Source organism: Erythrolamprus reginae, chromosome Z (genome assembly GCF_031021105.1).
Source record: "Erythrolamprus reginae isolate rEryReg1 chromosome Z, rEryReg1.hap1, whole genome shotgun sequence".
Classification (NCBI taxonomy): Eukaryota; Metazoa; Chordata; class Lepidosauria; order Squamata; family Dipsadidae; genus Erythrolamprus; species Erythrolamprus reginae.
Window position 1 is genome coordinate 80779648 of NC_091963.1, and position 24201 is coordinate 80803848.

The 24201-nt window shown below is 39.7% G+C and overlaps 1 protein-coding gene across 9 annotated transcripts in view; it reads right to left on the reverse strand.

Moving 5' to 3' along the window:
• Window positions 1–24201, reverse strand: part of TRAK1 (trafficking kinesin protein 1) — a 709911-nt gene that overhangs the window by 318776 nt on the left and 366934 nt on the right. The window contains exon 1 of one of the 9 annotated variants that reach the window (XM_070727397.1): window positions 18361–18439. The exons of 7 other annotated variants lie outside the window; for them this stretch is intronic. In XM_070727397.1, coding sequence (XP_070583498.1) covers window positions 18361–18424 — 64 coding nt within the window. In that variant the 5' untranslated portion in view covers window positions 18425–18439. Of the gene's footprint in view, window positions 1–18360; window positions 18440–24201 lie in introns of those variants that run through there. One more of the 9 variants, XM_070727393.1, reaches the window with a different exon arrangement.

The window sequence follows — 24201 nt, forward strand, 5'->3', positions numbered from 1 at the left end:
GGAGATCAGAACTGCCCCTACTCTTCCTGCCTTCCGTAAACTCCTCAAAACCCACCTTTGCCGTCAGGCATGGGGGAACTAAACATCTCCCCCTGGGCACATTTAATTTATACATGGTATGCCTGTGTGTGTGTCTGTTAGTGTATGGGTTTTTTTTAAATCTTTAAATATTTTATTAATTGAATTATTTATGATTTGTTTTACACTTGTTGTGAGCCGCCCCGAGTCTTCGGAGAGGGGTGGCATACAAATCCAAATAATAAATAAATAAATAAATAAATAAATACATTCCCAAAACATATGCATAAACACTCCTTTATCTTGACACCCGTGCCAACAAATACCCCTGACATTCTGCTGAAAGTGTGCGAGTTGGACGGGAGTATAATACCACTTATGTAATATTTTCCTTCTCATTTCCCTAATTTTTGTATTCTTAATTTTCCTTATATTTTCTACTATATTTGCCATCTCTTGTACCTCTACTTGTATCTTATTTTGCCACCATTTAGTCAGTCCTTGGATCGCATCTTATATATATTGGTTGCTTGCGCCTTTATACCCTCACTTTTTTCTCTTATTATTTTCTCTAACACTGTCTCCTCTCTTGATATTGCTTCTTTATTCGCCCTTTCATTGAGATATTTACATATTGCATTTATTTGTAGCCATCTTCCCTTACCTAACCACCATTCTATACAGTTTCTACTTGGCCTCCCATCCTTCTCATATAACTGTTCTATCTTAGTTATCCCTCTTCCCTTCAGCTCTCCTATAACCCTATTTAAATTTGTTTAATTATCTCTATTTATTACATAAAGCGATGACAGTTTATATTTATATACTCCTATTTTTCCCTGCCATTTTTTCCAAATTTCCATAGTCCCTTTCATGGGACCTATTAATTTACCTAAGTCGCTCCTATTCCACTTTATAAAAATTAATTCTCTATTCTTCATCCCGTTTATCTGTTTTTCCAATTTCACCCATTTATTTTCACATAATTGCAACTCCATTAACCTTTCCATTTGAAATGCTTCCCTATACAGCTCCAAACAAGGAACTCATCCCCCCTCTTTTTCATTCACAATTAACTACTTTTTCCTTATTCTTGGTCTCTTATCTTCTTCAATCCAATAAAATTAAATGCTGATAGCCCCCCTGACAACACCTGAAATAGGTACATCATTTTGGGAACTATCATCTTTTTCAAAGCTCTTATTTTAGAGATTCTCCTTAGCTATTTCTCTTTCAAGCTCCTCATCTGTTTCAGCATTTTCCTCCATATTAATCTATAATTCACTTCCTCAATTTTCGCTGGATTTCTCAATAACCAAATTCCCAAATATTTATGTGTCATGAGGCACATTCTCTTGATTGCGTTCCCACACTAGTGAGCTCCACTTTCAACCACTTTTAAATGTAATTAAAGAGAAAAATTCCCCTCCCACCCTCCCTTCTTCATTTAGATAATTCCTTCTTCTTTTTTTAAACTTCCTTTACCATTTTCCCTTCTCCCTCCAACCAGAATAACAGATACACTACATTCCAAAAACATCTCCGAAAAGGGGGGGGGGGGGGCACAAAGTCACGTTTTCGCTTTCTTCTCATGCTGCGCTCTTGTTTTCCTCTGCTCCCTTCTGATGGCCTCCACCTGTCCGGTTAACTCCTTCAGCTTCTCCTCTCTTTGTCTTTCCTCCTCATCTGGAGTACTACGACCGCTGAAAAGATCTTCTCCTTCTGCTTCTTTTGTCTCACCCATTGCTCCTTGTGCTTCGCCTTCTTCGCCTTCTTCAAACCCGATCCCCAGTTGATCCAATAATGCCTTTCCCTCTTCCAATGAATGTGCCCTGTACCCCCAAGTAAACCTTTTTCCACTTTGATATAAATGGCTTGAAATTGGGCGTAAGGCAGCTCTCGCTATCAAAGTTTCCCAAGAGAGATTTCTCAGAACTCTTATCTCGTTCCCATCTTGTTTAAGGCTGGCACAACTTTTCAAAAACTTGTAGACGACCTCTGCTTTTTTCTCACTGGCCAAAGCCATAACAATGTCTCTCCCTATTTCTACATGGGGCAGCCCAATGGACACGTATAATATCATCAGAACCAACTTGGGCACCTTGCTTATTAATCCAACCAGTTATTGCTTCATTTAAATTTGAGCCTGAAGCAAAGTCTAAACCCATGCAGACATAAATTTCTTCTCCTTTGACGATCCTCCAGATTAGCAATTCTGTAATTCATTTGTTTAATAATTTCTTCCTGATCCTTAGCTTGTTTTTCAACCATCTGAATTTTTTTTGGTAGCTACGTCAGCCTCTTTTTAAAACTAATTTTACATCTGAAGCAAGATTTCCCAGTGCTGACTCCACTGTAATAAATCTCTGCACAAATCCTGAAACAATTTCTAAAAGTTTATCCAACTTTAATTAAATCTTCCCGAGGCTTGACTCACCACCTTCCGCCATTTTAAAATTTATTGTACTCACTTCGTTATAATGAAAGAATCTCCATCTTTGCTTAAAACCATAAATCTTTAGATTCTCTTTGAAGGTCTGTGGATTCTCTACCCCTCTGTTTTTCTTCAAGAAGGATTTATAGTATTTTGAGAGAGAAATTTCCCTTTACATAATAAATCACCTCGGAGCTTGAGGCAGGGTGTCTAGAAAAAACTTTGACACATGCGCAATCCCACCTAATGTTGGACCCGATCATCGGCTTTAGCAGGTTGCAGTGGAATACAGGGTGGATCCTCCATAGGATTCTAGGCAATGCAAGTTGCACAGTGACCGGATTGATTAGTTTCACAATTAGAAAAGGGCCTAGAAATTCAGGACCCAGCCCCGACTGGAATGAGGAGGTGGATTAGATGACCCAATGGTGAGTGAGCCCATCCACCCATTCCTGATTAAAGCAAAGATTAAAGTAATGACCATGGGGGAGGAGGAAGAAACATAGGCTCTGATACAGGGTGCTCAAGATGCCTTATCAGCAAAACAATAGTAAAGAAATTAAAAATCCAAACCAGACTTTTAGCCAACTCCATCTGATTTCAACAAGTGGATGGCTCACTCATAGGTGGAGTTCCAGTTACACTCCTGACAGAGTTAGTGGAGTTGTGAATAGGCTGTCACCATGAATTTCTGAGGTTCATAGTGACCCCCGTCAGAAGCAGTCATATTGGGTCTGGCCTGGTTGGACAAATGGACGCCCACCATTAGGTGGGAATATAGATATTGCCAACTTGCCCTCCACATTGGCCATACCCCTCCTCCAGAGCCTGGCAGGAGGAGCCCCCTTCCCCAGGAGGAAACAGATGGCCCCTTAGCAGCGGCTATGATGAAGGAAGGAACGCTCCCAGATCTCCAAAAAGTAGCCCTTGAATACAGAGACTTGGAAAGAGTTTTCAGTGAGGAAGATTGCAATAAACTGCCACCTCACAGACCAACAGACTGTGCAGTAGAATTTGAACCACGGATAATTCTCCTAAAGCCTAGAATGTACGCAATGTCACCAAAGGAATTGGAAGAGCTGGGAAAGTACATAGATATCAATCTGAAAAGTGGATTTATTCAGCCTGCTAATTCCAAAATAGCAGCCACGGTTCTCTTTAAAGAAAAAAAAGGATGGAGGGAGCCACCTAGTGGCTGACTTTTAAAATGTAAATGCTTTGTGCATGCCAAACACTTATCCCCTCCGCCTTATGAAGGATTTACTCAATCATCTAGCCAAGGGGAAAATATTCGCCAACCTGGATTTAAGAGAAGATTATTACCACATCAGAATAAAGGAAGGGGATGAGTGGAAAAACACTTCCAACTGCCCATTGGGGAATTTCCAATTCGATGGGCCCGGGACAGGGGTTTATCCTCTGTCCTGGTGCTTCTTGACCTCTCAGCAGCTTTCAATACCATTGACCATGGTATCCTTCTGCGCCAGCTGGAGGGGTTGGGAGTGGGAGTGTTCTTCAGTGGTTCTCCTCCTACCTCTCCGGTCGGTCGCATTTGGTGTTAGTGGGGGGTCAGAGGTCGATCTCAAGGTTACTCCCTTGTGGGGTACCTCATGGGTCGGTCCTCTCCCCCCGCTATTCAATATCTACATGAAACCACTGGGTGAGATCATCCAGAGACATGGGGTGAGGTATCATCAGTATGCAGATGATACCCAGTTGTACATCTCCACCCCATGTCCAGTCAACGAAGCAGTGGAAGTGATGTGCCAGTGTCTGGAGGCTGTTGGGGTCTGGATGGGTGTCAACAGACTCAAACTCAACCCGGATAAGACGGAGTGGCTGTGGGTTCTGCCTCCCAAGGACAATTCCATCTGTCCATCCATAACCCTGGGGGGGATTATTGACCCCCCCAGAGAGGGTACGCAACTTGGGTGTCCTCCTCGACCCACAGTTCACATTAGAGAAAAATCTTTCAGCTGTGGCAAGGGGGACATTTGCCCAGGTTCGCCTGGTGCACCAGTTGCGGCCCTATCTGGATCGGGACTCACTGCTCACAGTCACTCATGCCCTCATCACCTCGAGATTCGACTACTGTAATGCTCTCTACATGGGGCTATCTTTGAAAAGTTTTCGGAAACTTCAGAAAGTGCAGAATGCAGCTGCGAGAGCAATCATGGGCTTCCCAAGGTATGCCCATGTCACACCAACACTCTGCAGTCTGCATTGGTTGCCGATGAATTTCCGGTCACAATTCAAAGTGTTGGTTTTGACCTATAAAGCTCTTCATGGCATCAGACCAGAATATCTCCGCGACCGCCTTCTACCGCACGAATCCCAGCGACCGATTAGGTACCACAGAGTTGGCCTTCTCTGGGTCCTGTCGACTAAACAATGTCGTCTGGCGGGTCCCAGGGGAAGAGCCTTCTCTGTGGTGGCCCCGACTCTCTGGAACCAGTTCCCTCCGGAGGTTAGAACTGCCCCCACCCTCTTTGCCTTTCGTAAACTCCTTAAAACCCACCTCTGCCGTCAGGCATGGGGGAATTGAGGCACACCCCTCCAGGCCTATACAACTTATGTATGGTATGTTTGTGTGTATGTCTGTTTTAATAATGGGTTTTTTAAAAAGTTTTTTAAATTTATTAGATTTGTTATGAATTGTTTCATTGTATGCTGTGAGCCGCCCCGAGTCTACGGAGAGGGACAACATACAAATAAATAAATAAATAAATAAATAAATAAATAAATAAATAAATAAATAAATAAATAAATAAATAAATAAATAAATAAATAAATAAATAAATTTGGCCTGAAGGGAGTCCCAGCTCTGTTCATGCAGTACATAAACCTGACAAATGCAGCCTCAGAAAATTCAAAATCAAACTTTCAATCAATGGCCATGAAATTTGGGGGATAGAGAAAAACAACTGATTAGCTATGATCAGTGAAATATATTAAAATAATGTTGGGGTAATTAAGATGGAAGAGTTACAGTAAATAGTAATAAAATCATAAAAGCAGGATTTGGGGCTGTTGTTTTTCCTATTCAAGGTCTTCTAGACGTGTGGGAAAACAATTTAACAAAATTTGGAATAATTCAAAACACTGCTGTCCAGGAATATTGGGAGTTATAGTCTCAATATATTACATTTGGTTGATTATTATGTACATTAGCTGTTTATAAATTGGATTTTTTTTTAAAAAGTCAAGCAACAAATTTATTAAATTTCTCGACATAATTACACATGGATGAATTCTTTTTTTAAGAAATGTCTTTATTAATTATTTACATTAAAAGAAAACAAAATAGCATTTACAGAAAGGAAGTTACAAAAGGAAAAAAAAACATGCATATATACACTCAAGACAAAATAAAGCATTATGCTTTATACATAGGGTGTTTTTGGTATCAGAACTTAGTAATTGTACCTGCTGAATTACAGGATAATTGGTTTTTGCCGCTTATTCATTTATAACAATTTTTTCCTTATTTATTAATACATATAGATCTCCTTAATTTATTAATGTCCATTTCTATGCGATTACTTTCATTTCCTCTATATTTTTCCCATGGTATAATGGTGCCTTGAAACAACAATAATTTATTTTAACAACAGTTTGTTTTTTTTCTCTCCCTTTTTTTCCCTCCCCCATTATAATTTGAATATGTATTTACGATAACAGTTTTAGGTATTTGTATAATTTGCGTTATTATTATTATTATTTATTTTTATTTTATTTTATTTTTTGTTATCCAGACATCCCAGGTATTGTGAAATTCCTTGGTATCTTTGTCCTGTAGTTCTTGGGTGAGCTTGGTCATCTCTACTACCTCATATATCTTTGTTATTAAACAGTGTCGGAATGGTCTCCTGTTTCCAGTGTTGGGCATATATAATTCTTGCTGTAGTCGTTATATGTAAGATCAAATGTCTATTATTTTTGTAGTTTTATGCCTAATTATTCCAAGAAGGAAGAGTTCTGGTTTCAATGGTATTTTTTCCCCTATAATTTGTTCAATCATATCTTTAATTTTCTTCCAGAATTTCTTTACTAATGGACACGTTCACCACATGTGATAATATGTGCCTGCTTTCACTTTGCATTTCCAGCATTTCGGGGAGAATCTAGGGTACATCTTAGCTAAATGCGCAGGTGGCAAATGCCACCTATAGAACATTTTATATATATTTTCTCTATAAGGAACTGATAACATTATTTTATAGTTAGATGTCCATAGTTTCTCCCACTCCTGCAGGTTTATAGCGTAACCAAAGTTTTGGCCCCATGCTATCATGGGGCCCTTTACTTCTTCTTCCGCTAGTTCTTGGTGTAATAGGTACTTATATATTTTGGAAATCAACTTTTCATCTGGTCCAAATAGAATTTTATCCGATATTCCTATTTTTTGAAATCCCCATCTATTTCTGTCTTCATTGTATCTTGATTTGATCTGATAGTATTGAATCCAGTCTACATTAATCCCTTTTTGTTGCAAATCTCGTTTAGAGATTAAAAGGTTATTCTCATCAACTATTTGATCATATGTTATTACTTTATTCATATTCATTATGTTAGGGCATATAATTGCTTCATTAGATGACATCCATCTTGGAATTTGAAAGTAATGGGATTTTTGAATTGTTGACCAGGATTCTATTAAACTTTTCCTTATGACATGCTGTTTAAAATAGGTATAGGATTTATTTTTGCTCCCGAATAGAAAAGAGTGCCATCCAAATTCAAGATTGAAGCCCTTTATTGCTATTATTCTCTTCGCCCTGAGAGTTATCAAATCTTTCACCCAACACAGTGAGGCTGCTATATAATAGTTTCCAATCTGGGACTCCCATCCCCCTCTAATCTTGTGATCTTGTAAATTTTTATATTTAATTCTCGCTTTTTTCTTGCTCCATATAAATTGATGTGTTACTTTTTTAAGTTTCTCAAAGAGGTTTTTGGGTAGCCTTATGGGGACCGTTTGAAAAAGAAAAAGGACTTTAGGCAATACGTTCATTTTAATTACTGCAATTTTGCCTAAGAGGGATAGTTGAAGTTTTGACCATTTGTCCAAATTTATCTTAGTTATTTGTAAGAGATTCTCATAGTTGTCCTTAAATATTGAGCTACATTTGGCAGAGAGTGTTATTCCTAAATATTTCACCTTTTTTACAATATTAATGCCTAATTTGTCTTCTAATTCCAAATCCTGTTTGAGTCATATTCTTAGTTATTATCTTGGTTTTATTTTTATTTATTTTTAATCTGGCAACAGTTCCGTTAAGTCTTCAATATCTTCTAATAGAAATTTACCACTTTCTAATGGATTCTCAAAAATAAAAACCATATCATCGGCGTGTTTATCTACTTCATTTTTAGATATTAAACTTATATATGTGTGCTTCCAGGATTCTGGCAACTTTCCTCCCTTCATTATATCATTAAATAGGTCTAACATAGTTGATTCTAAAATATCTTGTAAAGCCTTATATAATTCAAATGGGATTCCATCTGGCCCCGGAGATTTATTATTTTTATGTCTACCCATAATTGATCTTAATTCTGTTATTGTAATATTTGCATTTAGTCTTCCCCTATCTTCTTCAGAGATTGTTGGTAGATTAATTTGTTCTAAATAATCGATAATTTCCCCTTCCTTCACCTCTTCCTGATTATATAAACTAGAATAAAATTGTTCCACTATTCCTTTTTTTAATATTTCATTTGTTTGCCTTTCTCCTGTAAGATCAACCAATGCTTCAATATATCTTTCTGATTTTTGGTTTGCTAATTTCCAAGCTAGCCACCTTCGCGGTTTATTAGCACATTCAAAGGTTTTTTGTTTTTGGCCCTTTAATTTTTGTGCCAATTCCTCTTGGTTTTGAAGAGCAATTTTATGTTTTGTCAAATTTAATTCTTCTAATTTTTTTTATCCGATTGATTTTTATGTAATTCTTTTACTTTTTGATTTAGGGCTTGTATCTTACTCCACTTTTTTTATTACTTGCTGATAAGTAGGATATAGATAGGCCTCTAATATAATGGTGTCCCATAGGTTAGCTTTGGTTGTTTCATCATTATCATTTATTTTGAAAAAAAATTGTAATTATTTCTCCATCATTGATATATATTTCTTTTCTTTAATTGTACATTGATTTAATGTCCATCATTTTTTGGTATTTCTCTCTTGCTCCCTCCATTTAATCCAAATGGGATTATGGTCTGCCCATGTATTGGGCAGTATCTCAGATTCTATTAATTTTTTTGTAAATTCTTGATTGGCCCAGGCCATATCTATCCTGGACCATGACTTATGCGGGTATGAGAAAAAAGTATAATATCTATTATCTGGGTGGAGATATCTCCAAGTATCTTTCAGGTAAAGTTCTTCTGCCATTTGAGTAAAGGTAGGGGGCAATGTTTCCCTAGTTTTTTTCTTATTATTGCTTTTATACTCTTTTTTCCTATCTACTATTGAGTTATAATCTCCAACAAACACTACTTTTGCTGGCTCCATCTCTAATAATATTTGGTGTATCTTTGCATAAAATTTGCTTTGGTTTGTATTGGGGGCATATATTTAAATTATTACTGTAGGGGTAATCCCTTTATTTATTTGCACAATCAAAATCCTTCCTTCCTCATCTGAATATAGTAGTTTGGGTTTTAGCCATGTTTTGACGTAAATTGCAATCCCACGTTTTTTAACTGGGGCCAAGGCTACAAAAAGCTTCCCTAACTTTGGACATTCTAAAATTTGGTATTGATCGTTTTTAATATGTACCTCTTGGAGACAGGTGATGTCTGGATTATATTTCACTAATTTGTAACATATTTTATTTCTCTTTTTTTGGTGCATTTATACCATTGATATTTATAGAGAGTAATCATATTTCATCATGCAAGGTTGTATTTTTAACTCCGTTCCCTAGCTCCTGTCTGGGATCTTGTAATTGCTCCTCCTCTGTCATTGTCATTCCGTTTGTATCTAATCTCTGGCTCTTGCAGGTTCTCTTCTGAGGTCAATTCTTCCCTGCTCTCCCCTTCTTTTTACATTGTCTCTTTTATCTCCTGTGTCTCTATCAATTTAATGTGCTGGTCATAAAGGTTTTGGGCCTCCTCTACTGAGTTTATTCTGTTTTTTCCCCAAGAGGGTAACTAGGAGGCCTTCTGGAACCAACCATCTGAATGGAACTCTATGCCGATGTAGCTTTGAAGTAATAAATTGATAAAGTCTTCTTTTCTCCCTGACCCCTCTAGGGACTTGTTTTAAAACAATGACCTCCTTTTCCTTGTATGTTATTGTATTTTCCCTTACTAGATGGTATACCTCATCCCTTGCTGTTTTTTTCAGAAACCTAACATGCACCTCCCGTGGTAATTTGTTTCTGCGGGCATAGCTAGTGTAAACACGGTATATTTCATCAATTTCTTTCAGTGCTCTATTTGGTGTTGACACTGTGATGCCCGCTATTATCTCTGCCATTGTTTCTGCAATATTTTCTTCTTTGTTATCCTGTATATTTTGGAACCTCAGGAAAAAAGAAGATTTCTCAAGTTCCACATTGAGTTGGGCTTCTTCCATATTTTTCATGGCTGACATTGTGTTGGTTTCCATTTTGTGTATTTTTATTTCCAGTTTTTCACTCTTCTGTTCTATCTCCTGTATTTTTTGTTCATTTTTATAAAGTGTATCTTGGATGGACTCAATTTTTTTGTCCATTCTACCTACTCTATCCTCTACTCTTTGAATATCTCTTTGAATATCACCCCTCACATTTTCCATATTTCCTGTCAACTTTTCATAGTTCCGATCAATTGATTCTTGCATCTTTAACATCAACTCTTGTAACAACGCCAAGGTTATATTAGATGCTTGGGGGGCCATTGTTGTTACACTTTCTGTTCTTCTAATATTTTGTGGAGTCGATGGTTGGGGCATTGTTGTTGGCTTATTACTGCTTTTAGATTGAGATGTAATCGCTAAAGGTCTCGACATCTTGATTAGTCCCAAAGTCACCAAATATACAATTTAATATACTATAGCTCACAAGTTGGTTGTTTAACAAGTTAATAGAATAATCATTAGGTTTGATTGATAGATTGATGTAAGTTAATTAATTAATTAATTGGGACTGGTTGGGAACCTGATCAAAATGGTATATACTATTGTCAGTCTAACAATTGCACACTAGTAATAGTCAATAATAATATTAGTCAATCAATGCAATTCATCAATAATACTATAATACTAACAATTCAATACATGATTAAGAGGAGAGGATAACAATAGAAATCAAATTAAGTCAATAACAGTATATATTCATTTATAATTCATCACTTAATATAAAGGGTGTTAATTAATTGAACAATTGATAGTTAAATAATTAAATTGATTGTTAAATAGTCTAGCTAGCAATATAAGTTTACCTAATGTTTTAAATCACTTAAATATCTAAATACCTAAATATTATATATCTCAATTAAGTCTGTCTTAAATTCTAAATAATAAACAGTAATAAACAATAAACAATAAGTATCATATATATTGTGTATTAAGTATAAAATATAGAGTTATAATATATTGTAGTATGGAACTATAGTGTTGCTAAATAGACAAAAAAAATATGTGGGTGCTATTTCAAAATAAGGAAGAGAAGAGAAAATAAAGAAAGTTTACAGATATTTTAAATAAATAGGATAGATATATAAATATTTCAGGTGATCAGGTATCAGATATCAGTGTATGACTTTTATATCTCCGAAGGTTTTCTACGATCTTCTGTCTTCTATATAAATCAGATGTTAAATGTCCAAATATTCAAGGTATCCAAATGTCCAAATGTTCTGTCACCAGAGTTCAGTGTCTAAATTGACGGTATTTAGGAAGTAAATTAATTGTAAAATCAAGAATCCCAGATCCTATCTAAAAGTTCTCACAGTGTTTTGGATGATCATGTAAAACTTCCAAATTCTGAACCAAGTAAATTCTAGTTGTTAGGTGTGCTGGTTTAGCAGTATGCAAGCACAGGCTTCTGATTTGCAAAGTCACCTCTAGGCCGCTCCGTTCTTTTTTTTTTTTAATGCCACTTCCACAAACCACCATACACATTCAGAAATCCACCTTGCCCTTTGCTGCACAATCTATTTTCGATGTTATTAATCCAAATCCAATCCGATAAGAGGGAGGGGTCTATGGTCTCTTTCCTATCACTGAGCTCCGATCCCAAGCTCCAGTACCACCAATACAACCCTTCCGCCACTTTTAGCAATGAGGCAATGGCTGCTGTGAAAAACCTTCAAAAATTTTCAAATAGATTGTCCCAGATCATCCCTATCTTGTAGCAACAAGGGCTCTTCTTCCAATTCCCTCTACTGTTGTCAAAACACAGTCCATGTCTTCCACTAAACCACGATCTTAACAGTTACTGCCTCATATCAAACTTGTTTTTAGCTGCTCTTCTCGCTTCCCCTTTAAATGTTGGGCAGTCACGTCTCTGGATCGACACAGGCCAATCTCTTCGGCTCCGGCCCTGAGGGTATTCCCGCTCCCCGGGGGGGGGGTGCCTTACCATCACGGATACACAAGAATTTCCTCTTCAAGCTACAAATCCCTCCAGATTGCAACTACCTCTACGGCGACCAAAAAAGCCCAAAAACGGAGAACAACCCCGAGAGCTCCTCGGAGGCTGCTCTGCTGCAACGTGACGTCAAACCGGAAGTCTCTACACATGGATGAATTCATATATACAACACTAGATCTAAATTGCATTATCATGAAAATAATAATATGGACTTCTCTGTTAGATTTATATTATTTGCACATTTCCCCTGTTTTTTTATTGACCATGCTTTAGAATGGGGATACGACATTTTGCCTCTGCCAGTTGGGGGAAGCTCTTTCTTAGAACATAAGAACATAAGAAGAGCCATGCTGAATCAGGTCAAAGCCCATCGAGTCCAGCATTCTGTGTCACGCAGTGGCCCACCAATTGTCCTTGGGGATCTTGAGCAGAAAGAGAAGGCAAGACTCTCCCTTTCTCCTGACCCCCAACAAATGGTACTCAAGAGAATCCTGCCTGCCTTAACCAACATAGAGGCAGCACATGGACATCCATTTCAATAACCACCGATACACTTGGCATCCATTAATCTGTCTAATCCTGCCTTAAAGCTATCAAGGCTGACAGCAGTCATGACCTCTTCTGGAAGTGAATTCCATAAACCAACGACCTTCTGGGTGAAGAAATATTTCCTTTGATTTGTCCTCACTTTCTTATCTATGAGCTTTAGGGAGTGCCCCCTTGTCCTAGTATTGTGTGATAGAGAAAAGAATTTTCTCTATCCACCTTTTCTATCCCAGGCATGATTTTACACATTTCAATCAAGTCACCCCTTAAACTCCGACTTTCAAGGCTGAAGAGACCAAGGCGTTGCAACCTGATACCATAAGGGAGGTGCTCCATTTACTTTATCATTCTTGTTGCCCTTTTTTGCACCTTTTCCAGTTCCATTATATCCTTCTTGAGGTGCGGTGACCAGAACTGCACACAGTACTTCAAGTGTGGTCTCATCATCTATTTGTAGAGGCAATACAACACTTACCGACTTATTTTCGATTCCCTTCCTAATCATGCCAAGCATGGAATTTGCTTTTTTTACTGCTGCTGTGCACTGGGTTGACATCTTCATTGAGCTGTCCATCAAAACCCCAAGATCCCTTTCTTGGGTTGTCTCAGAAAGTTTGGTCCCCATCAGTTGGTAGGTATAATTGGGGTTCTTTGCCCCAATGTGCACAACTTTGCACTTGTTTAGGTTAAAATGCATTTGCTGTTTAGGTTAAAATGCATTCCATTTCGAGAGATCCTTCTGGAACTCCCAACAATCAGTTTCACTTTTCACTACCCGGAACAATTTAGTGTCGTCATCAAACTTTGCTACCTCACTATTTACTTCTACATCCAGATCATTAGTATTTTTTTAAAAAAGTAAAGGTCCCAAAACTTAACCTTGGAGTACACCACTTCTCACTTCTTTACATCCAGAGAATTGTCCATTTATTGCCACCCTTTGCTTCCTACAATTTAGCCAATTACCAATCCAGGACAAGACCTGTCCTCTAATTCCATGGCTGAAGAGTTATTATTATTATTATTATTATTATTATTATTATTATTATTATTATTATCTAAGGTTAGTAAGACACGATTTGCCTTTGCAGAAACCATGTTTCAGCAATGCCTGTTTTTCTATGTACCCAGTAATTTTATCTTTAAGAATGGTTTCCATCACTTTACCTGGAACTGAGGTTAAACTGATCGGGGTTACATTTGCCTCCCTCCAATCCTCAGGTACAGTGCCCAATCTTAGAGAAAGATTATATATTTTAGCTAGAAGTTCAGCAATTTCACACTTGAGTTCCTTGAGAACTCTAGGGTGGATGCCATCTGGACCCGGCAATTTGTTGACATTTGGTTTAGAGAGGCATGCAAGAACATCTTCCTTGTTTATCTCTATCTGGTTTAATTCTTCTAATTCCCTCCCTGAGAAAACTAATTCAGTGGCAGGCAAATGCTCTCTATCCTCCTCTATGAAAACAGAGGCAAAGAAGTCATTTAGTTTCTCAGCAATCTTGTCTTCTCTGATTATCCCCTTCATTGTCATCGAGTGGCCCAACTGTTTTTCTGGTTGGGTTCCTGCTTCTGATGTAATTAAAAAAATGTTTTGTTATTATTTTTAATATTCTTTGCTATACGCTCCTCAAAATCTCTCTTGGCTTTCCTGATTATCGCCTTGCATTTGGTCTGCCAGAGTTTGTGATCCTTCCTGTTCTCCTCGGTAGGAAGCGTCTTCCATTTCTTAAATGAGTTTTTTCTTCTTTCCAATAACCTCCTTTATCTCATTCATAAGCCATATTGGTATCCTCTTGGACTTTCCAGTCCTCTTTCTTCTTTTAGGAATGCATTTGAGTTGAGCCTGTTGTAACGTATTTTAAACAGTTTCCAAGCATTTTCCGGGGCTTTGACTTTTTTTACTGTCCCTTTTAGTTTCTTCTTTACTATTTTCCTCATTTTGGCAAAATTCCCTCTGTGAAAGTTTAAGATCTATGTGTTAGTTTTCACTGACAATTTGCTATCCATGGTTAAGTTGAAGGTTATTGTGTTGTGATCGCTGGTTCCTATGGGCTCGGTTACAAAGACATCATGGATCAAATCCTGTGCGTTAGTTAGAACCAGGTCCAGTATCCCCTTTCCCCTGGTTGGTTCCCTGACCCATCTGCTCAAGGGAATAAGCTAATATGTCGAGGAACCTTGTCTCTCTTTCATGTGTAGAACAAGAATTTACCCAATCTATTCGGGGATAGTTAAAGTCCCCCATTATGACTACCCTATTTCTTTTTGAGGCCACCTTAAATTCATTTTCCAAATAGCAATCTGCCTCTGGAGTTTGGTTGGGAGGGCGATAGCAGATCCCTAACGTCAGATTAGTTTCCTGTCCTGGAATTTTTATCCACAATGTTTCTGTGGGTGAGTTTGAATTTTATTGAATTTCAAGTTCATGAGATTCTAACTCCTCATTTATGTACAAGGCCACACCACCACCATTTCTCCCTCTCCAGTCCATTCTATACAGTTTGTAACCTGGAATCCTTGTGTCCCATTGCTTTTCATCTGTCCACCAGGTTTCTGTTATGCCAATAATATCAATATTATTTTCTTTCACCAAGCATTCCAATTCCCCTATTTTTGCTTGAAAGCTTCTAGCATTCGTTTACAAACATTTCTATATAATTTTCTGGTGCACTTTCAACTTTGACTGTAGATTTTGACTGTAGAATTTGACTGTAGAATTTATAGATGGTCTACTATATCCTTCTGTTTGACTATTAAAATTTTTCCTGTTGATTCATCGATGTGTGCATAACTTCCACCCTCCATATTTGGCAGTGCGCCTTCTCGAACCGGAAGCTGCCCAGCTCCTGTCGACTTGCCCCTATGGATCAGTTTAAAAGCTGCTCTGAAACCTTTTTAATATTAATCGTCAGCAGTCTGGTTCCATTATGGTTCAAGTATAACCCGTCTCTTTTGTACAGGTGTGGCTTGTCCAAAAATGTTTCCCAGTTCCTAACGAATCTAAAAGCTTCTTCTTGACACCACTGCCTCATCCATGCATTGAAGCTTCTGAGCTCTGCCTGTTTACCTGGCCCTGTGCACGGAACAGGTAGCATTTCTGAGAATGCAACCTTGGGGTCCTGGACTTTAACCTTCTACCTAGCAACCTAAATTTGGCTTCCAGAAACTTCCGCTTAGCTTTCCCAATGTCATTGGTACCGACATGTACCACAACTGTTGGCTCCACCCCAGCACTATCTATCAGCCTGTCTAGATGCCTTGTGATGTCCACAATCTTTGCACCTGGCAGGCAGTTTACCATGCAGTCAACACTTCCATTGCAAACCCGTCTCTCTATATTTCTAATAATCGAATCGCCCACTACAAGAAGCCCCCCTCCCACTACCTGTGGAGAAGTATCCTCGGTGCAAGGGGTCCCAACTAAGGGAGCCTGTTCCTCTTCCACAGATTTATGTCCTCCCTGCCCAAGATCCCCATTCTCCAAAGCAGCTGGAGAGCTGCTCAGCATGGAGTGGGATGCTCCTACTACATCCCTGAAGATATTCTCCTGCCTCACTATCTCTCTCTGCTTCTCCAGGTCTGCTACCTTCTTCTGCAGCCTTTGATCTCTGACAATTGGCCGCTGCCTTTTCTCCCTCACCAAAAGACCACTAGCTGTTCGGCCCAGCCCTTCTGTGACAAAAAACCACATTCAGCCTCAGCCTTTTGGCCGCCTTGGACACTTTGCCACCAGCCAATCAGAACGGTCCCAACACAATGCTACTTTGGGAAGGAAAGAATGGGACAGTTTGCCTCCTCTTGAGTGATCCTTCCCTGTTTGCAGAGAGAGAGGTCCGTTCACGCTCTGGGCATCTAGACGATCCCATGCCTCTTTTCACCCTCTCTCCATTCATATTAAGGGTCCCCAAAATGGTGGGGGAGGAGGCTTTGGGGAAAAAGTGGAGGAGTCTAATGATCCCTCCCTGTTTTCAGAGAAAGATGTTGGGACGCGCTCTGGGCATCTAGACGATCCCATGCCTCTTTTCACCCCTTTCTCCATTCATATTGACGGTCCTCAAAGTGTGGGGGGGAAGGAGGCTTTGGGGGGAAAAGAGGAAAAGGTCTAATAATCCCTCCCTGTTTGCAGAGAGATCAGGGCATGAATGGAGGAGGGAGTGAAAAGAGGCATGGGATCATCTAGATGCCCAGAGCGTGTCCTGACCTCTCTCTAATTTTGTTAGAATCGTTCTGGTTGGCTGGCAACAACGTGTTCCATGCAGCCAAAAAGCTGATGATGAATGTGTTTTTTTGTGATGGAAGGGCTGAGCTGAACAGCGAGGGGTCTTTTGGCAAGGGAGAAAAGGCAGCGGCCATTCATCAGAGATCAAAGGCTGCGGAAGAAAGAGCTTCACCCAACTGGTGGAGGCAAAATGTCTTAGACCCTTTAGAATGTATTCACATACAAAGACTATGCTGACCAAAAATTTGCATTTGGTGGAACATGTTTTTCCAGTTTTTTAAAAAAATCTTTGCCAAATTACAATTCAAAAATTTAAACTGATGAATGTTGTTAAAAAAAATCTAGTCAAGAAATAAACATTTGTTCCATTTATCAGATTAACACTAGAAATATGGCGATCCTATTAATATTAATATTAATATTATTTTTCTATCTGTACCTTAGAATTAACTATTTTAGAAACATCTTAAAGGTTAACCTAGGATGTTGGAAGCCAAATAAGGAAATAGAAACATGCCTTTTTCTTGATATTCTGTATTGGATCATCTTACCTAAAGTGCTATTTCATTAATTAAACCAGAAATAGATAATTCTGATAAACCAGAAAATCGTATAATGAACAAATGTTATCTTAAGTATTTCTCAAATTACAGTCAGTCACCATTGTTACCCTTGCATGTAATAAGGATCATGTTAAATTTGGAAGAGTATTCAAACAGTTCATCATTTCTATATTTATTTTCAATTTTATCCTAATCCTTCTAAATCCTGACATTAAATTTTATATTTTATGCTAAATTCCTAACAATGGCTACATCTCTTTTGTTCCCCTATAAATGCATCTCTCTATTTATAAACAGGAATACTTAAATTGAATACAACTATGTCAGGAAATATTCTGAGTTTTACATTTTCATTTTGTGTTTCTGTTTTGAGGTGAAATTGGAAGATTTGAATTTCCCGCAAGACACATGGTACAGTTTTAGTTACTCCTTGCAGTCTACTTTATCATGAGACTGGTGATCACATCCTGCTTTACAAGAAAACAGAATTACCAATGTGGCAGAAAACAGAAAGTTAGAGAGATGCTTATGATGTAAGCTAAAATGTTATTTCCTTCAATAAAGTTTTAAATCCCAAACTGAGACGTTAACTCCCTTGTCTATATATTCACAGACAGACAGACACAGGCAGAGATGCAAGTATTTCCATTTTACTGTAATATGTGAAGATTAATCAATTTTCTAAATATATACCCTTCTCAACAAAAGATATGGATTTAAGTATAAGCTCTACCAGCAGCTATACACAATAAGTATTAAAGAAGCAATTTCCTTCTCCCCCAAAATTGTCTAATACGTATGTTCTACTGCCAGTCCCACTGGCCAAAGGCTCTAATTATAATTCATTATAACATCTTTTGAATTTACACCAAGAAATGCTAAAATCTCTGTACTTAACTACAATATCACTTCACTATTTCTTCCTGTTCTCTTGCTACACTGATAGATGAGCTTAGATCAGTATAATACAGAATTATTACAAAATCATGTAATTACCATCTGTACATTCTTCGTAAAACCAGTCCAGCTCGTAGTAATCTGCTTCAATAAATTTCTGCATATTCCATTCTCCTTAGACACCATCGAACGAGATTTTACAAGAATATTAACAGAGGTCAAGTGAAATACAGCCATGGATGCCTGCATTTACTGATCACCAAGTTGGAATGGAACTCTGGGATTATTAACATAATAAACATCCTCTGTCAATGGAGAAATTAAAAATTAAAAGAAAATGTAACTTCAGAAGGGAGAGGCTGTTGAAACTGCTGCACCAGGTTATTCTAATACATAAGCTTTATAGAGAGGCTGTGGGGGTGGGAATTAACAAACCCACCCAATCAGAAGGTTTAGAAGCTGACGTTGGAGGCACATATCACCATTTGGGGTTTCTAACTCATTTCTTTTCCATTCTGCTCCTCACATCTCTTTCAGTCTAATAGGTTGCCATGGAGACTGGCTGGTTCTGAATGAAATGCAAAAATGGAGGGTAGAGCTATACACTGCTGTTTCATTTCCAAAAGAGTAATATTCTTACATTAAACAGCAGCATAAATGTGGTTAATTCATTAAAGATATGGTTAAAATGCAGTCCTAATATAACCCCCACAGCCCAATTAGATGAAGGGAACTTGACAAGTTCCTCTGCAATTGCCTTATGATAACATCTAAATGTCTACATTCTTGATAAAGAAAAAATAATAACTCATTCTTATGTGCTTATTTTGCAAACCAATAATCCACACTCCAAATACCTGACCTCTATGACAGCATAGAAATGTTTGCAGCAAGCCACAGCCATTTTCAGTAATATAAATCATTGATCTCTTTCCATACTGTTTGCCATCATTCTTTCTAAAACAGAAATCTTGTTAAGTACATAATCTTATATTAATTATATAGAAAAGAGATAGGAATTTAACAAGCAATTATTATTTAGAATTTTGAGGCATCCGAAATGAATTAATATGCTTATTCATTTTATGTACAGTGGTACCTTGTCTTACAAACTTAATTCATTCTGTGACCAGGTTCGTAAGTAGAAAAGTTCGTAAGAAGAAACAATGTTTCCCATAGGAATCAATGTAAAAGTGAATAATGCGGTGCAATCCCCAAACTCCCCCATTTTGCCTTATTACCGCTGGCATTCGGATCCTTGTTCAGGGGTGGGTGGAGGGGGTCGGTGAAGGTGGGGGTGGAGTGGCAGAGAACCAGAGGAAAATCATGGCTATGTTCCAAGCACCCATTTTTCCCAAGGTCAACTGCCACGGAATATAGGAAGCCTTTTTTAATGGAAGAAGCAGTGCATCTCGTTTGTGCAATCAAACTTAAGAATGAAAGGCGGTGCTGAGGCTGAGCGGCTTTCATAGCCAAGCAGTCTGATGTTTACTATTGTGAGGGAAGGCATTTAAAAAACCGGAGTCACCGAAATCGGGGGGTCCCTCTCCGGCTAGCCAAAAGCTAAGAAACCGCTTGGGGAGGGGTGGAAATGTGACAGCGAGGGCGGCTGGGACTCTCAGCCCAATTGGGTCTCTCATCAGGGACCGAATCCCGTTTTCCCCCAAGGACGCCGCTCGTTAGCATGGGGGTGGGCGGAGAGGGCCAAAACTGAGGGACTGGGAAAAAAGAGAAAGGGGGAAAGAGGGAAAGAGGAGAGAGGGAATGGGAGAAAGGGAAAGAGAGAGGGAGATAGAGAGGTCAGGACGGGGAGAAGAGGGAGGGAGAGAGTCATACACACACAGGAGGGCAAGAGAGAGGTGGAGAGGGGGGGAAAAGAAACGGGCAAAAAGAGAAGGAGAAAGAGAGGAAGGGAAAGAGAAAAGGGGGACTGTGTGTGTGTGTGTGTGTGTGAGAGAGAGAGAGAGAGAGGCTGAATGTCCCTCCTTTGCAATGACACCCGAAGCATCCTGGCTCCTGTGCTTTGCCTTGGCCGCCTCCTCCTCCTCTTCCTCCAGGGTAGCAGGTAAGTCTGCCCCAGGCTCAGGTGGGATGGGGGAAGAGGTCAAGAGCTGAGCCAGCCCCTCCCCTCTCCTCCCGCCCTGCCACCAAATTTGTCCCCAGAGGTGCCGCCGCCACCTTTTTCTCCAGGCTGGGGCAACGCCTCTCTTCAAGAGCCCTGAGATAGGGCTAGGGTGGGCATCCCTGTCTTTCCCGCAGCTGTTTCCACCCCGAACCGAGCATGTTTTCAGGGTGCGCTTGGGTGCCCAGGGACAAGAGAGCAGCTGAGGGATGGGCGAACACGGGTTTCTTTCTTTCTTTCCCCTTATTGTTTCTACCTTCTCCTCAGAAGCTGCCTCCTGTCCCTGCCTCCCGCAGCTTCACAGCCTCGTGTTTCCCTCGAGGGGTGTATGTGTGGATGGGGGGGCCTCCCCGTCTTTCCCAGAGTTGTTGCCCCCCTGACCGAGTGTGTGCACTTAGCTGGCAATGGGCTGACCCTCAGGAAACCCTATCCATCCATCCATCCATCCATCCATCCATCCATCCATCCATCCATCTATCTATCTATCCATCCACCCACCCATCCATCATCTATCTATCTATCCATTTATCCATTACCTATCTATCTATCCATTTATCCATTACCTATCTATCCATCATCTATCCATCCATCCATCCATCCATCCATCTATGTATCTAGAGGCTTGCCTGAGAACGGAAAGAATCGTCCCCATCCCAGGTGAAAGTTCCCTCCACAACCTTTCATTACTTTCCAGGAGAGCCAACTAGCACTTCTTAAAACTATTTCTGTTCCGTTCTCAGGCAAGCATCTAGATGGATGGATGGATGAATAGCCCCCACCCTGGTTTCCTTACGGCCAGCCCATTGACAGCCCAGGGCACCCTGAAAACACAGCTTGGTCGGGGGGGGGGGGCAACAGCTTTGGGAAAGACGGAGAGCCCCCCCCCATCCACACACACACCCCTCGAGGGAAACACGAGCATGCATATCTGTGTGAGGCAGGGATGGGAGGCAGCTTCTGATGAGAAGGTTGAAAAAATGAGGGGGGAAAAAGAAAGAAACCCGCTCTCTCGTCCTCGGGCAAAGCCAGCCCAGTGCACCCCGAAAACATGCTCGGTCGGGGGGGTCAACAACTCCGGAAAAGATGGGGATGGGCCTCCCCCCAGCCCTATCTTGGGGCTCTTGAGGAAAGGCGCTGTCCCAGTGCGTAGAAAAAGGCGGTGGTGGCACCTATGAGGACAAATTTGGTGGTGGAGTGGGACGAGAGGGGAAGGGCTGGCTCAGATCTCGACCTCCTCCCCTGTCCCACCTGAGCCTGGGGCAGACTTACCTGCTACCCCGGAGGAAGAGGAGGGGGAGGAGGAGGAGGCGGCCAAGGCGAAACACAGGCGCCAGGCAGCTTTGGGTGTCATTGCAAAGGAGAGGCAGTCAGCCTCTCTCTCTCTCTCTCTTTCACATACACACCCTTACCTCTTTCCCTTCCTCTCTTTTTCCATCTCTTTCTCCATTTCTTTTTCCTCCCTCTCCATCTCTTTCTTGCCCTCCTTCTGTGTGTGTATGACTCTCCTCCCTCCTCTCCCCATCCCGCCCTCCCTCCCTCTCTCTTTCCTTTTCTTCCCCTCCCTCTCCCCTCCACTCCAGCAGTTTTGGCCCTCTCCACCCGCCTCCATGCTAATGAAAGGTGTCCTTGGGGGAAAACAGGACTCGGTCCTTGACGAGAAACCCAATTGGGCTGAGAGTCCTGGCCACCCTCGCTGTCACCTTTCCATCCCTCCCAAAGCGGTTTCTTAGCTTTTGGCTAGCCGGAGAGGGACCCCTGATTTCCATTACTCCATTTTTTAAAATGCTTTCCCTTGCAATCGTGAACATTGGACCGCTCGGCTGCAAAAGCTGCTCAGCCTCAGCACCGCCTTTCATTCTTGAGTTTGATTGCACAAACAAGATGCGCTGCTTCTTCCATTAAAAAAAGCTTCCTATATTTCACAGCAGTTGACTTGGGGGAAAATGGGTGCTTGGAACATAGCCATGATTTTCCTCTGGTTCTCTGCCATTGGGTCAATGCTATATGGTATGAAAATGCCACTTTCACTAGAGATACTTTAACTTCAACTGGGTAGCGCGTGGCGGACTCCACGGGCTCCAAAGGAGGAGGAAAGGGGGCATCTTGCCCAGCCGCTGGGAAGCAAAAGGAAAATCCAAGGCGCTTCGGCCGGCAACAGTCAATATTGGCGGTCCAAAGGCAGGGAATCCCGGCGGGGGCGGCAAGCAAATGGGAAATCCTGGAAGTGGCAATCACAAGGCAGGTGAATCCCTGCGGCAGCAAGAGAGCGCACGCACAGTAAGAGACTCCACACACCCAGGCATGGGTTCATAAGACAAAAATGGTTCTTAAGACGAGGCAAACAAATCTTAAACACCGGGTTCGTATCACGAAAAGTTCATATGAAGAGGCGTTCGTAAGATGAGGTATCACTGTATTCCCAAAATTCTAAATCTAAGCTTAAAGTTCAATGAATGTATGGTTTCCTTATCATAATTATCTCAAATCTTACACTGGGATCTTCTACAACTAAATTATTAAACATGAGCATTATTAAATATTATCTTTCTCTCTATATATAGAATATATATATATAGGATTTCTATTATTCTTTAGAAGAAAAGACAATGTAAACTACAGTATTTATTTTTATTTGAAAAATAGAATCTTTATTGAGAGTAAATAGGGAAGGGGTACAAAAAGAAAAAGAGGGGTAAAAAAAACAAGAAAAATTGCAAATATATAGAACATTTGCATAGTACATATTAAATATTTACTAAACTCTAAATAAATATAAAGAAGAAGAAAGGAAACAAAAGTATACATATACTGTATATACACTGCTATATTAATGTAATTTACAAAAACGTCAACCTTTCTGTCGACTATCTTAACATACAGCCTCTTAATAGGTAATTGTGAGTGTTCTAGGTGTTGTGTTATTTTCACAGTGAATTTGGATTTAATCAATAACTAAGGCTTTGTTGGAGACCATTTTTTATTTTTTTCCACTGAACTTAGTTTTGACATTGAATTATATCAATCTAGATGATTTAAAATGTTTTTTTTTAATTTACCCATCTCTTCCTTTTTCAATTTTAGTGGACTGGTGAAGTAATTGTTCATGGAATATTTAATGTAATTTAATTTATTTAACTTCTATGCTGCCCAATCCCGTAGAACTCAGGGCGGCTTACAACAATTAAAAAAACAATACAATAATAAAAAGAAATCGAACAACAATAATAAATAAAACCCCAAGACTTCCGGTTCCAGCGCTGGTATGCAGGCAGCTTGAGCTGAGAGCTCCGTTCAATCCTCCCTCAGAAAGCCTGCTCCACAGAAAACACAGAAATTCCCAATTAACTGATATAATTTCTTTAAAATTTAATTGGCTTCTCTTTTTTTTACCAGTTGGCAATCTCCTTCTTTCCTCCCCAATAATTGTAGTATTTATATGTAACAGCTTTTTTAAACTTCTAAAAAATGTAACCAATTAACTTTGAACTGGTAAGAAGATAATCTCCTCCCTTCTCCATGTGCCATCTTCAGTCAAGTAGTAGCTTTGTCTTTAAGAATAAGTACACAAGTCTAATGTGTTGTAAATTGTTGAATAGGATTGGAAAGGTAGTGGATCATCTGAGGTATTTTAGTTCCTATAGTGTGGACTGTAGATTGTCTTGGAAGGTCTGCCTTTTACTGTTGAAGCTGTCTTATGTCCCAAAGTTGGCCAGTCTTCATCTTGTAATGGAGTAGTCTGGGATTTTTTTCAAATTTGTTGCATGAAGTCCCCTCTTTTCGGCATTGCTTCTTCGATACTAGAATTGATGGTAAATCCT